This window comes from Eretmochelys imbricata, chromosome 25 (assembly GCF_965152235.1).
Source record: "Eretmochelys imbricata isolate rEreImb1 chromosome 25, rEreImb1.hap1, whole genome shotgun sequence".
NCBI lineage: Eukaryota > Metazoa > Chordata > Testudines > Cheloniidae > Eretmochelys > Eretmochelys imbricata.
The window spans coordinates 7,810,711-7,826,689 of NC_135596.1; the positions used below are offsets into that span (position 1 = coordinate 7,810,711).

At 49.6% G+C, this 15,979-nt stretch overlaps 1 protein-coding gene across 1 annotated transcript in view; it reads left to right on the forward strand.

Moving 5' to 3' along the window:
• Window positions 1-13,353: 13,353 nt before the first annotated feature.
• The window catches only part of ADAMTS10 (ADAM metallopeptidase with thrombospondin type 1 motif 10), an 81,328-nt gene continuing 78,702 nt past the window's right edge, over window positions 13,354-15,979 (forward strand). The window contains exon 1 of the mRNA XM_077842067.1: window positions 13,354-13,474. Within this exon, the coding sequence (XP_077698193.1) occupies window positions 13,354-13,474 (121 nt within the window). The remainder of the gene's footprint in view (window positions 13,475-15,979) is intronic.

Consider the following 15,979-nt stretch of genomic DNA (forward strand, 5'->3'; position numbering starts at 1 on the left):
CAATTCCCTCCTGTCAGCAGTGGGAAGCTTTTCCTGCTATTTAGTGTAGATTTTTTCCTTTGCTTAATTTCATCCCATAGGTCCTAGAGCGGTGATACTCGCTCAGAATCCCCTAGCCCCCCCACTACCCCTCACCCCTTGTTATTTTAGGTAGCTAGCGCATCCCACAATAGTCAGAGATTCTAAGGCCAGAAGGGATGGTTGTGATCATCGTCTAGTCTTACCTCCTGCATAACACGGGTCATAGGATGTCCCTGAATTAATTTCTGTTTGAGCAGAGCCTACAGTACAGTCTTGATCCAAAATTTGCCAGGGGTGTTCCAATGGTTACTTACCCTCCTATTAAAAACTCGTACCTTATTTCTAGGCTGTATCTAGATTCTACTTCCAGCCATTGGATCTTGTTCTATCTTGATTGAGGAAACTATGATCAAAGTTCTGTTCGCCAAGCAGGTACTTATGGACTGTGATCAAGGCATCCCTTATCCTTCTCATGGTTAAGCTAAATAGATTGAGCTCCTGGAGTCTCTCAATAGAAGGCCGGTTTTCTCATCCTTCGATGATTCCCGTGGCTCTTCACTGAACCCAATTTATCACCATTCTTCTTGAATTATGGCCACCCAAACAGGACACGGTATTTCAGCAGCGGTCGCACCGGTGCCAAGAGGTATAATAGCCTTCCTACTTGAGAGTGCCCTGTGCATGTATCCAAGGATTGCATTAGCCCTTTTGGCCCCAGCCCTGGGAGCTCCTGTTCGGCTGATTATCCACCGTGACCCCCCCAGAGGTCCGAGTCGCCACATCCCAGCACATCCCAGGTTTTGAGTACAGCTGTGCACCCACTTTAATCCCACGCCACTTGCTGTCTTGGAGTGTCACTGTCCAGCATTAAACACCTGCTGCGCTCCACTCCAGAGAGAGTGAAGTGATTACACGTTCCATCTGTCCCATGTTCTCTCTCTCTCTCGCACACACACATAGAATCATAGAATATCAGGGTTGGAAGGGACCTCAGGAGGCCATCTGGTCCAACCCCCTGCTCAAAGCAGGACCAATCCCCAATTAAATCATCCCAGCCAGAGCTTTGTCAAGCCTGACCTTAAAAACTTATAAGGAAGGAGATTCTACCACCTCCCTAGGTAACGCATTCCAGTGTTTCACCACCCTCCTAGTGAAAACACACGTTCCAGCTGTCCCATGTTCTCTCTCACACATACATGGAATCACAGAATCGTAGGACTGGAAGGGACCTCGAGGGGTCAGCTAGTCCTGCCATGAGAGCAGGGGGCTGGACTAAGTATTACATACACACGTCAGATAGGCAGGGCTAAATTTTCAAAAGAACTCAGGGTCAGATTCGCTGTATACTTGCGGTTAAAATATGTCGGGACCTTTGGGCATGACAGGCGCTGTGGAGTTGCAAGGCATTGCCGTGTCACTCGACCTGCGTCCCATTGTAGGGCTCAGTACTGAAGTTCTTCCTCTGAAGTAAATCAGGGGGACTTGTGCTTGAAAGAAGAGCTCAAGACTGGCTCTGTGGTGGCCTGGTCACTGTGCCGCCCAGTGAGCCCGTGGGCTTCTCCATGGCCCCGTGCAGGTATTAACACCCGTGGACAGTGGGTGTATAAGGCTTGCACAGGTGTAGTTGGCTGCCCAAGGCTCTAGGCAGTGGGGAATCAGGCCATGAGGTTTTGTGTGTAGGAGGGGCGGGGGGAGGGGGTGGTGTTTCACTGTCTGTGTAGAGCCATGAATGCTCCATCCTCTTCCGAGCCTCGACACACTTATTGCAAGCCAAGTGGAGCCAGCGACGGTGCTGGGTAGCGCGGACGCTGCTGGTTGCCAAGGAAAGGGGACGGGGGCAGTAAGAGGAGTGGGAGGGAAGCTGCCTTCACTGACACCCATGAAGGTGGGAAGTCCATATTTCCTGCCCACACCGAACCCCATAAACTGTTCGGAGCATAGTGGGGCCGCTCACAGTTGCACACAGTGCAGCTTATGTCTGAGGACGGGACGCCGGAGGCGGCGATCCCGCTGAGCTGCGAACCATGAAGCAGTCAACGATCCAGTTGACGGGAGAGGGTGCAGGGGCCGCAGAGCTGATGTGGAGGCCCCGAGTGCCAAACGATCAGTCTGCACAGTGGAACGGTAACAACTCAAGCAGGTGTTTGTGGCTCTGGATCCGGTGGAAGTAGGGTTTGCTGATTGATTGATTGGTTTTATGGTTGTATCCTGAAGCGCTCTTTGTCAGCTGAGACTGTAATAAACGTGTGTGTGTGCGTGTGCACACGCACACGTTCCCTCTGTCCCGTGTTCTCACACGCACACGCACACGTTCCCTCTGTCCCGTGTTCTCACACGCACACGCACACGTTCCCTCTGTCCCGTGTTCTCACACGCACACGCACACGTTCCCTCTGTCCCGTGTTCTCACACGCACACGCACACGTTCCCTCTGTCCCGTGTTCTCACACGCACACGCACACGTTCCCTCTGTCCCGTGTTCTCACACACACACACGGAATCACAGAATCGTAGGACTGAAAGGGACCTCGAGGGGTCAGCTAATCCAGCCCCCTGCTCTCCTGGCAGGACTAAGTATTACATACACACGTCAGATAGGTAGAGCTAGATTTTCAAAAGAACTCAGGGTCAGATTTTCAAGTGCTCGGCCCCTATAATTTTGTAGCCCCCCCCCAGCACAGGTAGCAGACAGGGACCCACATGTAGAGAGATTCATCTGTGTGGATGGAATACATACCTAGTCATTCAGGCGTGGGAGTGGCATATACACGGACAAACACGCGTAGGTGGTATACACCCACAGACATAGGTGTGTATCGGTGGTGCACAGTAATGTAGATGGCGCACGTGCTTGTGCACGGATGACACACGCACGCAGGGATGGCTCACATCCACGTATGTGTAGACAGCACACACGGACGTGCACACTTATGCATAGATGCACGCACAGGTGGAAGGCACCCGGACATGTAAGTGTAGGTGGCACCTGCATGCGCCCGAGCCGATGGGTTGACGGCTCGCACGCTTGTACACAGGTGGCGTGTGCGTGCCCACGCTTCGATGGCATTCGCAGGCGTGCGCACGTCGGTGGCAGATACGGTCGCTCCGTGACTGTCTGTTCTTTTTTCCTTCAAGCCAGTGGGGGCCAGCAAGTCTGGATCACATGGGACTGCTCCAAGCCGTTGCATAACTCCTGTCTGAGAGGGGACCTGCCTGGGAACGCTTCGCTTCATCTCCTTAAAGCAAAAGACGTCCCGGGGCCGGTGTCTCCTTCGAGGGCAGGAGCTTCCTGTGTCACTCGGTCCATAGCTGTCTTATCTCTGGCCTAGAGGGTTACCCTGGGTTGTCCAAGGACTAGGGTTCAGACCCAGTGCAGATGCTGCCGTGTGAGGCAGGACAGGAGGCGCTGCCCCCACGTCTATAGCACCTCCTGGATCAGGCTCTCAAAGCCTGTACAAGGGAGCTGGACAAGTAACATGATCCCCATGGGACAGATGAGGAAAGTGAGGCACAGACAGGTCAAGGCATGCCTCCAAGATCACAGAGCAAGTCGGTGGCAGAGCAGGGAAGAGACCCCAGGAATCCCTGACCCCCTGTCTTGGACTCGGCTGCCTCCCACTAAAATGCAGTGCCTTCTGCCCCAGGCCCGGGGAAATCAGAGCCCTGCTCTCCTGGCTGGCGTTCTCTCCCCAGCGAGAGCAGGGCTGAGTTCTCAATGACTTCTACGTTGGCTCCTTGCTTGAGGCTGTGGGTGGGGGGAGGGAAGTGAAGGGTAACTGCGTTCTCTCTTGTGGAGCCCGAACGGGCCTGCAGAGAGCTTAGGAGAATAAACACAAACGCCCCTGGCTGGCTGGCAGCCCCGGAAAACTGAGACTGTCCAGCACTGCCCAGCTTGCAAGCAGCCAAGCGGCTGCAGTTGGGACTCACCAACGCCTTTCGGAGGCAGCTTGGTGTCTTCCTAGAGAGCCAGGAGCGTGCAGAGAGACAGCGGAGCGGGAGCCATGAGAAATGGGATCTGCTTTGAGGGCTTCATTTCAAAGGCAAGCAGGCAGGTTGGTCTTGAGAGGCTTTTTCTAACCCAGGCTTTTTCAAGTCCTTATGCCCTCACTTTGGCAGGCAGGAGACTCTCCGGCTCTGAGCCTGCTGGTGTCTCCTGCAATCCTTCCTCTGTTTCAGCTCCTTCCAGCCTTCCTGCACCCAGAGAGAAACTGATCCCAGTGCAACCAACCGGGCAGCTGTGGCCAGTCCAGGAGCCATGCTGCCCGCTGTAGAATGGACCAGTGTTGAGCCTTTCGTGCGCTGGGGACGTTGCTGTTGATTTTATGGGCCAGGCGTTCAGACACTGCCATGATCAGTGTCAGCAGAAACCCCCAGCTAGACAGCCACCTTCCAAGGGTGTAGTAGACCCCAGGCAGACGCGCACGCCATTCACTTCTGGGGCCGATACTTTGATTTCCCTGGTGTGTGAGTGGCAGGCCGGTTGTCTTGTTCCTCCAACCTGTAACAAACAACTTGCTACATTTGAGGCATGTGAGAACTTTGCAATGAGAGGCAAAGCTACTTGATGGAGTTTGGATGTGGTTAAAACCTCAGAAAAGGGCTCATTTCCCTCAACAAAATAACTAAAACAAAATTCAAGTCAATTTTAAAATCCCTGTGTTTTATGAATTTTTCACTTCAAAACAGACCTTTCTGGCTGTGCTTCTCATCCAACTGAATGGCCAGTCGGGTTCAGGCGCATGGAGCCAGGTGGCCAGTTGGAGTTGGTGACTTGGTGATATTTCTCCATGCGAACAAGCCCACCGGACAGCCTGTTTCTCCTTTCAAAGAGCAGAGAACAAAGATGTGCAGTTGGTCAGTAGGAATGAGTTTCACATGTCTGGGAAATTAATGTTTAAAATAATGAACATCCTAATAAAGAGAGGCTTGACTAGGGGGTACAGCCCTTGAGGAAGGTGTCCTCTCTGTGGTACCGTTTCACTGGTAGCTTAGGGGTGCTGTGCAGGTGGGCCATCAGGAATGAATGAAGGGCTGTCTCTGGAGATCTAGCCATGGCCTACCTTCAGCTACTGCCTGGCAAAGGTAACAGCAGCTCTGGCTTTTGGCTTTCAAGAAATGCCAGTCCCCCGTTAAGCAATGTGGAGTTCTCTTGGTCACAAATTTCTCAACTTTCACATTTTATCTGAATGATCCCTGCAGGTTTGTTCCTTTCATAGGAACACAGAAATCAGACCAATGGCCCAGCTCAGTATCTTATTTCCATCAGGGTGGACAAAACTCCACTCTTCGGCGGGAGGGATAGCTCAGTGGTTTGAGCATTAGCCTGCTAAATCCAGGGTTGTGAGTTCAATCCCTGAGGGAGCCATTTGGGATCTGGGGCAAAAATTGGGGATTGGTCCTGCTTTGACCAGGGGCGTGGACTAGATGACCTCCTGAGGTCCCTTCCAACCCTAATATTCTATGATTCAGGGCTGATAATGGACAATTATGCAATAATCCATGATACTGGCCTTGGTTACTATATACCCCTGAGCAGAATAACCCAGACTAGGTTTGGGACCGCACTTTGGGATGACATGGAACTACCCTTCCTTCACCTTTTGACTGGATTGGTCCATGTCTGCGAGCCATATTTCAGCAAAGGCTCAAAACCAGAATTCTCCAGGTCTCCATGCAGCAGCTCTAGCATTTAATGAAAGAGGCTGGTTTTCAGAGAGAAGAGATTAGGATAATCTCAGGATGAGTCTATGACTATTTGGATGAATGCTGAACCTCTCCCGCTGCAAGGTCTTTGCTCTGCAGCAGTCCTGGGTCCTTCCTCAGTTCAGGTCCTTGCTGACCTACAGTGGCATCTTTCTGGTCTTGGTCCATAGCGGTGGTGATAGGAGTGCAGCAGATTGATGGGGCTATTTGGTTTACGGTGATTGTTTAGGATGAGAAATCTTGGCGTAAGGAAACTATCCGGCTGGATGGTGTCTACCTATGGTACTTATGGCCCTGAGCACCTCAATCTTTCATGCATGGATTCTCCGAGCACCCCTATGTTTTGGGGAAGTGCTATTTTACTGAGGCACAGAGAGACTAAGGCTATGTCTACCCTTGCACTTTTGTCGGTCAGGGGTGTGAAAAACACACTAACATAAGTTTGACTGACAAAAGTACTGGTGTGGACAGCGTTATGTCAGCAGGAGAGGCTGTCCCACCAACACAGCTCCCGCCGCTCGTTGGGGGTGGTCTAATTGTGCCCGCAGGAGAGCACTCGCCTGTTGGCTTAGAGCGGCTACACAGGAGACCTTGCAGAGTTACAGCCATGGCGATGCGAGGTCCAGAGTGTAGACATCGCTTGGGTGATTTGCCCCAGGTGACCCAGGAAGTGTGACACAGAACAGGGAATTGGAGCCAAGTCCCACAAGTTCCAACCTAGCACGTTAACGCCCTGGAACCTCCTCCTCCTTTGAGCTGTGTGCTCCTGATCTAATTTGAGGACTTCAATAGCTCAGACATAGGTTAGATAGAGGTTTGTTACAGGTGTGGGTGGGTGAAATTCTGTGGCCTGCATTGTGCAGGTGAGACTAGATGATCATATTGGTCCCTTCTGACCTTAAAGTCTATGATTCTATGATATCAACCACCCGCACTGGATCTGGGCAGCAGACTTGGTGCATTAACTAAGTGCTCTGTGGTTGAGTTCCTCTGGTTTGGAGAGTGTATCCAGCCTGCACGAACTGTTACTACATTGTGATGGCATAGACAAAGGCCAGGTATTGATTCATTCATTAATTATTTAGCTAAGAGAACAACACCGTCTGGAAGTTCGGATTCCGGAGCTTTATGTTCTCCTTGTTTTCAGCAGCTGGCACCGCACATCAGGGAAGGTGTGTAGGTGGAAGGGGGATGGGGACAGGCTGGCAAGAAGGGCTCGCAAGTATTTCCTCCCACCGGGGTGTGCTGGAAGCAGAAATCTGCGTTTGTCTTTATTTCTCTCTCAAAAAGGGAAAGGGACACCTGAGCTCATAAATTGCAAACGCTGGATGAGAAACCTGGAACCAGCAAGCCCCTGCGTCTTTAAAAGTATTTAAGTTCCTCTCCTCTGCACTAGGAGGCACCTTGAACCTTCCTCTTGGGCCAAATCAGAGCCCATCTGCTTTCTATTACCTTCCCATCCAGCTGCCTCCCGAGCCAAAAAGCCAGGCTTTCAGGGAATTCTGTCTGCAGACCCGATGTTGAAATTAGTAACAGTTGTCCTTTCTGTCTTTCTGTCTTTCTTTCTTTCTGTCTTTCTTTCTTGAGAGCCAGGGATCCAAACAGCCGCCTTGTACTCACGCCACAACCCAAGAGTTCACACAGCGAAAGCCACCTTGGCACAGGCAGCTGGGAGTGTTAGCTATCAGGCAGCGCCTGCCAAGTACAATGAATTCCTAGGAAAGGAGCAAATCGGAACCGACCCAAGTGAGGCAGGCACGAGACCCGGAGAGGTCACGCTGTACCCTGGGCCTCATTACTGCTGGACATGGCCCCGCCTCATAAGAGCCGAAGATTCTGGAGCGCCCCCCCCCCGCCCCCCGGTGCACAGAGCTGGGGGCTTCCTGCCTGTTTGTGCCTGTGTATTATTGACATCCTGAAGGCTAAATCTTGAAACGAACATTCTGGAAAACTTTATACATATTAAAGAAACTGAGGAGCCCACTGGCCTTCCAGCTTCCCTCCTCCTCTGCTCCTTGTTTTGGGTCTTTCCCTCCCAGAATAAAGGCTCATTGGGGGTCTCAGAGGTGGAGTGCTGTGGAAAAGGGGATGCATTTTTACCACTCTGTGCATCAGTGCTTGGGCCCTTCCCCCACTGCAGTTCAGGGGAATTTTACAGCCCTAATTCCCAACCTGTGGTGCTAAAAACAGACCTTCCTCCCTGTGAGGTCAAGGGTTGAAGGGTTCTCCTTGCTCTGCAACCTCTCCCAGGCTTTGATGCCTTTGGGGATGAGGGAGCTGCTAACATAAATGAGAGGGAAAGGGGGAGGGAAAGATGGAAGAGGATAGGAGGGAGGTCAGAAGTCATGGCCACTGCAGCTCAGGGTCTTGGAGATGTGGAAGAGCGACAGGAAATAATAACTGCTTTGAGGAAGCTGGTTCAACAACGGAAAAACAAGACAAATTAGGAGTGTAAAGCCCAGGGGAAATATACTTCAGCTGAGAGGCTTTCTGTCCAGAAACCTTGGAAGTAGGACAAAGTTTAAAAGCTGGAATCTCAAAGCTTAATAGAGTCTAAAAATGCTGACTTGGGAGAGCAAGCCCATGCTGGGCTTTTGTTTCCCTTCTCCCTTGTGCAGTTTAAATCATGCAGCTTTAAAGGGAATCATGATGGACAAACTCTGAGCTTTTGCGTCGGTTTGGCTGCAGGATTGCACTTGCTGTTCTCTGAAATTTACTCTCCGTTCACCGGTACGTCTGGAGGTCGTGTTGCGATGTGGCAACGTCACTAGGTTGGACACCGCTACGTCACTGCCTCGTGACCCCGTGGCATGGGCCACATCGGCCTTACTTTATTGAGAGGTGGGATCAGGAATAGTCCTGCCTATCAGCCCCCCAGATTTCTCTGTTCTTGGTGACCAGAGTAACCCAAGGTCAAGCTTTGGCCACCTGTTCTGCAGCCATGTACTTACTTCACTGGGGCTATGGCATAATTGGGAGATGATGGTTTCTGCGTAGGATGTGAAGGGCATAGACAATTGTGTTCTATCTGCCTACTCTTGGCATTTGGACCCACGGTTTCTAATAGTCTTTTCGACATGTGTGAGAAGATAAAACCTTGTAGGACTCCTCCAATGAGAATTTAAGAGAGAGAACTGAAGATACCCATTACAACTCGGTTGGTTTGGACTGAGAGGAGGGCCTGGTGCCAGGAGTACACTTCCCCGCTGTCCATAGCAAAGAAGCAATCATTTAATAACACACCCAAGGTCATCTCTGAGCCATACCTGGCTTACCATTTAAAGGGATACAGAATGTTGATGTGTTGATGTGTTGGAAGCTTAGCTTCTCATCCACCTATTTAGAAATGGGAGGTTAGACACCAGCCTGTAGACAGCCATACTGGATAGTTGGCCAAGTTTGTGTCAAGCGATCGTTTCTTAATTACTAGCTGGAGTTTGCAAGGCTTTGAGAGGGAAGACGTCTACATTCATCCAAGGAGCCCAAGAGTTACAGGCTGTCCTTAAGCCAAAAAGGGTGTGGGACAAAGTTGAATGTGGTGTCTCTGAGATCTTGCAGTGCTTCCAGGACTTGCATCTGATATGAAGAGTCCAAATCCATGGGGACAGAAATGGAATCACGGGTTCTGTATGTGTCCGTCAGTATACCTGAGGGGTCCTCTTGGATTTGTGTGACCTGATCTGAGATGAACATTCTTTGCAACAAATTGCTTATGCTTCTGTTACCGTCTGTTCACAGTTTTTGTTATTGACCTTCATGCTTCCTTCCTTTCCACAGGTCATCTGAGAGCCATGGGTGTCTATGGAGTGATAGGACAGAGAATTTTGGTACTAAGGTTTCAGTGACAGTGGAAAGTATATGTTCCAAATGTTTGACCAGATCTCCATGCCGTGGCTGCTTATTTGGATGGCCGGTTTCTTTTAGGATGTTCTGAAAGTTGGCTGGCTTCCTGAGTCTATACGGTCAGACTGTTATCAGTAGGGTGAAAGAGCTGACGCTATCCTGGATGAGTTGACTGTCTAACAAGGACTCCCAGTGCCCAAATCCAGGCTAAAGATAATGTCTAGAGTGTGACTGGCCAAACAGCTAGACTGGAGACTACCCAGGAAAAGCTCTGGGAGGAGAAGGTTGAGATGAAGCTCCATGCTAGTTTCTCAGAAGAGCTGCTCGGGCATGCACTGAAATCAGGAAGCCTTGGGGACTCCAGCATCATGCCTGGAGAATATTTCTCTCAGTTCTGCCAGGACAGCGTTGCTTTTTGGAGATCCCAGACGTTTCTGGATTCACAGGCCAAGTGAATAATGGGCTCAGGGGACATTTTGTTCTTGCTCAAGGGAACCTCTCTTGCATGGAGGTGGGATGGGAATGACACAGCCACCCTGCCCCAGGCTTGTCTTTCTCAGTTGGTAGTGGACAGAGTAACCTGAGAAAACAGGGTGAGCCATGACGGGGTTTGTGATGTCAGCTAGTCAGGCTGCAGTGATGGGGTCAGGGGGTCTCAAAGAAACTTTGAGACAAATTACACAAATTACAGCAGGCTCTGCACCATCTCCTGTTTTTCCCCCAGATTCCCTCTAGTGTTCACAGATAGATACTGCATCATTCCTTCTCCTGTCCAATTAGTATTTAATATAACAAAATATTAACTATCATAATGTCTGAAGGAACCACTTATGGGACTAAACACAAGATCGTGGTATTTAAATTCTTGGGGGAAATGCCACAAGGAAGCTGTGTCTTTGGTTTATTTTATCTTTCTAAAGCAAAATTAACTCCCCAAACCTAGAAACAGAAGAACAAAACACAGAGCAATTCAGGTTTCTTGCCGTTCCTGCAGAATGCACAACCCTACTGTGAACTGCAGGCCATTCCCTTCACCCATCACCTGCCATCCTCCTGTTAGCATAAAAGCTCTTTCTGTTTGAATTCACGTATTCTTCTACGCAGCCCATCTTCCGCAGCCTTTTGCCGGAGCATTCACACGCTCTATCTGTTTTGTAGCATACCAGTCTGCCACCCCAGATCTGGCAGTAACATCCCAAATGCTGCATAATGCATCACCATGCTACAGCAGGAGCCAGGGAGTGAGGGGTGAGAGGATGGTGGCTCTTGGGCCAAATTCTTGCTTATGATCTGGGTGTAAATGGACAGTGGAGAATCTTAAGATATAAAATAATATAAATAATAAGATTAACTCCATTTTCCAGATGGGGAAACCAAAGGACAGAGAGGTTAATGACCAGTCTGAGACCAAAGAGCAAGTCAGTCAGTGACAGAGATATGAATAGAACCCAAAAGTCCTGACTCCCCAATCCTGTAGTCTATCCACTAGACTATACCTCCCTCCTTTACTAATTAAAAGCATAAGAGACGTTAAGAATATGGGACAAGACAACTGGTTAATGATTCAAAATGCTTCATTATTCAAAGTGTTCAGAGGGATGAGTAGTTATTCAGATCTCTCTGGTTAACATAAAAGTCACTCCCATTTGCAGACCCTCAGTCAAAATTCTCACTTGGACCCAAAATAACTATCTTAAGGTTGAAAAAAACACACCTTCTGCATTTCCCATCCAGCAATGGAGTAGGAATTGGCCAGTGCTGGAATTGAGCAAATACTGAAAAACAATGTCCGTGACTACACGTTCAAATTTGAAATCCAGTTTCAATTTGATTGCAGCTTTCACCCTTTTGTGTTCTCTTTCCAGGAACATTTGTGCTTGGTTAGAGATGATACTTGTAAACTGGACATTTAAAGTCAAATATTGTTAGGGAGTACATTTGGAATTCTGTATCCAGTCGGTAAATTTGTGCAGCATTGGTCAGTTGCAAAGGCCATCCAATCAGCAAACAGAAATGAAACCACGCCCCTATATAACCATCTAACCCCATGTGAATTCCTTACATGGACATTGCGGATAATTGATAATTCTGTGTGGAATTGATCCAGAGGCCAAGACTCTTCACAAATCATTTCAAATAAAGACTATCAAGAATCTCCTGATCTACTTAGGAACAGCTCAAAAGGCAAAATGCACTGACTGCATCCTTTAGCTCTGACTGAGTACCCTGACAGAGGCGGCTGTGCTCACAATACTGTGGAACCATTACAGCAGTGACACTCAGACTGAGCCTCGGGAGCCGCAAGTGGCTTTTTAATGCGTCTCCTGCGGCTCTTTGCAGCACGTGATATTAAAGCCCTGTGTGATTGAATATATAGCAAATCGACAATGAATTCACACGACTGTGGCTCTTTGGGATAATGATGATTGCTAATTTGGCTGCCGAACCAAAGAGGTTTGAGTATCACTGCATTACAGAGTCAATGTTTCCCACATGATACCATTCATTTGTTTCATCTGTTTCTTGTTCTAAGGACTGAAAATGGTGGTGGCGTCTCAGATGCCACTGGGTGGTAAGTGTTGACTTTTTCATAGAGACCACTGGTATTGCCACCTGGAGCCGAATGGAGGATATGCCAAAACTTCCAGCCCTGTTATTTAGACTGAAGATGGCCTGATAAGCATCTGAGCAGTGGGGTGCTCTCTGGACTCCCATGGCCCATGAGCAATTATATTCCCCTCTAGGGGACACATGACATTCTGAGGGGAGACTGTCCTAGGGCGTGGATTTGAACTCAGACCCTTTGCTCCACCTTGTGCCTTCTACTTCTGCTCTGCCCTGTTTCTCTCTCTTGAGATCTCTGCTGCTGAGCCAGCCAGCTCGCTGTGTTGCTGAGGGGATTCTCTGAGTGGCAGCTTCTGAAACATAACCCTTGCGCCTCCTTAAAACGTTTCTGCCAGAGCAGCAGTGTTGTGCCTGCATACGTCATTTGTTTTGAAGAGATCAAGTAGATCTTGGGCCTGGTGCTCCTTTGCCTGGCACAAAGACAAGAAAGGGGATGGGCCTCGTTTACACTAAGAACGACTGATACCATGTTGGCAGGGCAAAGGGGCCTCAAAGTGGGTGCAAATGGCAGTTGCCATTACTTTAAGGTCCCTTTACATGGCCCAAGCAGTATAAGGGACCTCGGTATAGCTGAGCGTTCAGGCCGGCGGGTGCAAAGGGGGTACAGCGCCAGCCAGTGAGAAAGGCAGCCACTCTTCACTGGTGTGAATGATGACCCAAGGGGAAGGATCCCGGAGATCAGGCCCCTTGACTAACGGGGCTTTAATATGCTATGAAATGACGGGGTTGATTTAATTTATACCCTTCCCCCGCCCCCACCCCTCTTTTCCTTTCCTTCTCTGACACACTCACTCTTCCCTTCCTGCCCACTCTGCTTTCCCTAGCTTCCCCTGCCTTTTTTTCTCTCTCCTTTCCTTCTCCATTTTTCCCCACCATTCCCTCTCTCTCTCCTTTACTCCGCTTCTCTTTCTCCCACTCCCTCTCCTCACCCTCTCTTCCGCAGAGGCAATGCCGCCGAGAGCCTTTGATTCTAATTAGCACATGTTGAAGCCATTACGCCGGCCCGGGTACAGCGCACTACAAAGACCCTATCGGCTTCGCTGCTTTGGGGAGAGCACGGAGCGGCTGAGGATGTCTGGGAAGAGACCAAGGACTCCTGTCTCTACATAAGCGGTGGCCCAAAGAGAGACATGTTGGGACAGAGCCCTTTAGGCTGGTACAATGCTCCCTGCGCTGAGACGAGCATCGCTAACCATGGCAACAGCTTGGAGGCTTCTGACATGGACTCTCATCTTCACCACAGCGGCGTGCGACTCTCCCGGTTACAAATTCCAGTCACAAGGTAGGGATTTCCCCCAGGGGAGGGGAAGATGGGCTGGAATTGGGGGGCGGGGGGGGAGGAGAATCCCTAGTGGTGGCTCTAAGGTGGGAAAACCTGCAAGCTAGTCCTGCTGTAGTAGTCCAGTGGTTCTCAACCAGGGGTACATGTACCCTGGGGGTACTCAGAGCTCTTCCAGGCGGTCCATCAACTCATCGAGATATCTGCCTAGTTTTACAGCAGGCTACGTCAAAAGCACTAGCGAAGTCCGTACAAACAAAAATTCCATACAGTGACTTGTTTATACTGCTCTGATTGATTTTATAAGGAGAGGGTAAAAATAAGTCAGCCATTCCTCAGTACTAGCCTGCTGTGACACTTGTATGTTTAGGTCTGGTTTTGTAAGCAAGGAGATTTTAAGTGAGGTGAAACTTGGGGGTACACAAGACAAGTCAGACTCCTGAAAGGGGGACAGTCGTCTGGAAGGGTTGAGAGCCACCGTGCTAGGGAACCCCTGGATCCAGCTCTGCTTGGCCTGCAGTAGGGGAATCCCTAGGGCTGGCTCTGTTACACCTGTCGGATAGATATAGACCCTTCTCTGCCTGTGAAAAGAGAGATGCTTTGTTGTGGGATTTAATGCTCCTTGATTTTAGGCAGTGCTTAGCCAGCAAATCGATAAGGGCTGTATCAAGCCCCAGGATGACAGCTAGAGAGAGCAAGAGGTAGGTGCCTTTTAGCAAGCAGAATGAGGGTCCTCGCATTGCACTTCAGTGGAGTGGAGCATCCCAGTATGAGTAAGAGCTTTATAGCGAAGAGCCTTATGAAAAGGGAGACGCGTGTATATGTGCATATCGACGTGTGTGTGTGTTTGCAGGCATTTCTCTGTGTGTGCATGTCTGTATTAGCATATGAATGTCTGTGTCTGTGCAGATGGCTGCAATTGTGTAGGTGATTTTATGGGTTTGAGCGTGCTTGCGTGTGGGTGGTACTTTTGTATCGTCTGTGTACTTTTGTGAACATGTGCGTGTCATCTGGCAGTGACTGTTTGAATGCATTTATGAGTTAGTGTGTGGATACGGATGTGAGTATTGTCGGTCTGTATGCAGTGTGCGTGGGTTTAAGTGAACTTGTACAGGTGTTGGATTATCCCCAGGGAATTGTGTGCACTCAGGGTGATGGGGCTAGCTGCAGTCGGGCTAAATTCAATGCTATATTAAGGCCCCTCGCACACATGGCTAATGCCATCAGGCTGTGGTCTGCTTGTTACACAGAGTTCTAACAGAGATGAACAAAGAGAAAGGACAAAGCCACAAAACTATTCTGAGTTCTGAATACAGTCCGAGTGCCACATCTGTGCTCCAAATCCGTGGGACGGCCTCCTCCAGCTGCAGCCTGTGCGGGGGTAAACTAAGAGGTGACTGAAAGCAGAACCACCACTGTTGCTGTGCAGTTCACAGTTTTATAAAGGCAGAAAAGAAATTGAATCGGAAACAAACACAGTTTCTGGTGCTTTTAGCCAAAGGCTCTGGCAATTCCTGTTCTGAATGTTCTGGGCTTCCTGCATCAGTGAGTTCACACCTCGCTCCAGTTGCATGACCTTATTCACTGCACTAAATAAACTCCAATGAAAACTTACCTACCCCATGCAGTTCTGTCAAAGCACCTCAGTTCTCACCTGGAACACCCCCTGCTGCCAAGCGTTGGCCCCCACTCAGTTCTGTCCATGCATCTCAGTCCAAATCTACAGTACCTGCTGCAGCTTCAGTCCTGGGATCTGGTGCAGTTCATTCAGCGCACCTCACTCCAGAGCCCTGACCTGCAGCACCCACTACTCTTTTAGCCCTGGACATATGCAGAGCAGAGACTGCCAATTCTGCTACACTGTAGAGTTGTTTTGGTGGCCTGCTGAGATCACCAGAGCCCTGACCACCATTTGACCTGAGCCAGGATTTGAAACCCAGTCTCCAGACTTGAAAAGTTGATGGACTTCTCTGTTGAGTAAATGCCTTTGTGACGACCCCTGGGTTGGACCCTATGGCGTTTTGAATGGGTATTTGGGATGCGGGGCATCTGAATACCAAATCGTTTGGGAGGTTGCTTGCTAACTCACACTTAAAGAAAAGGAGGACTTGTGGCAGCTTAGAGACTAACCAATTTATCTGAGCATCAGCTTTCGTGAGCTACAGCTCACTTCATTGGATACATTCCCAGTTGAAGTGAACTGTAGCTCACGAAAGCTCATGCTCAAATAAATTGGTTAGTCTCTAAGGTGCCACAAGTCCTCCTTTTCTTTTCGCGAATACAGACTAACACGGCTGCTACTCTGAAACCTAACTCACACTTGGAACAGATATTGTGGATTCCTTTCGTGAAACCAAAGGCAGGTTCTTAATCGTCTTTTCAAGGTCATGTTTCCAATAGGGATGTAAAATATTAAACAGTTGACCGGTCAGCATTAGTCTTACCGTTAACCCATCCTAACCATTAACCCCCAGCCCCAGGCCAGCCAGAGCGACCCCAGCCCTGGGC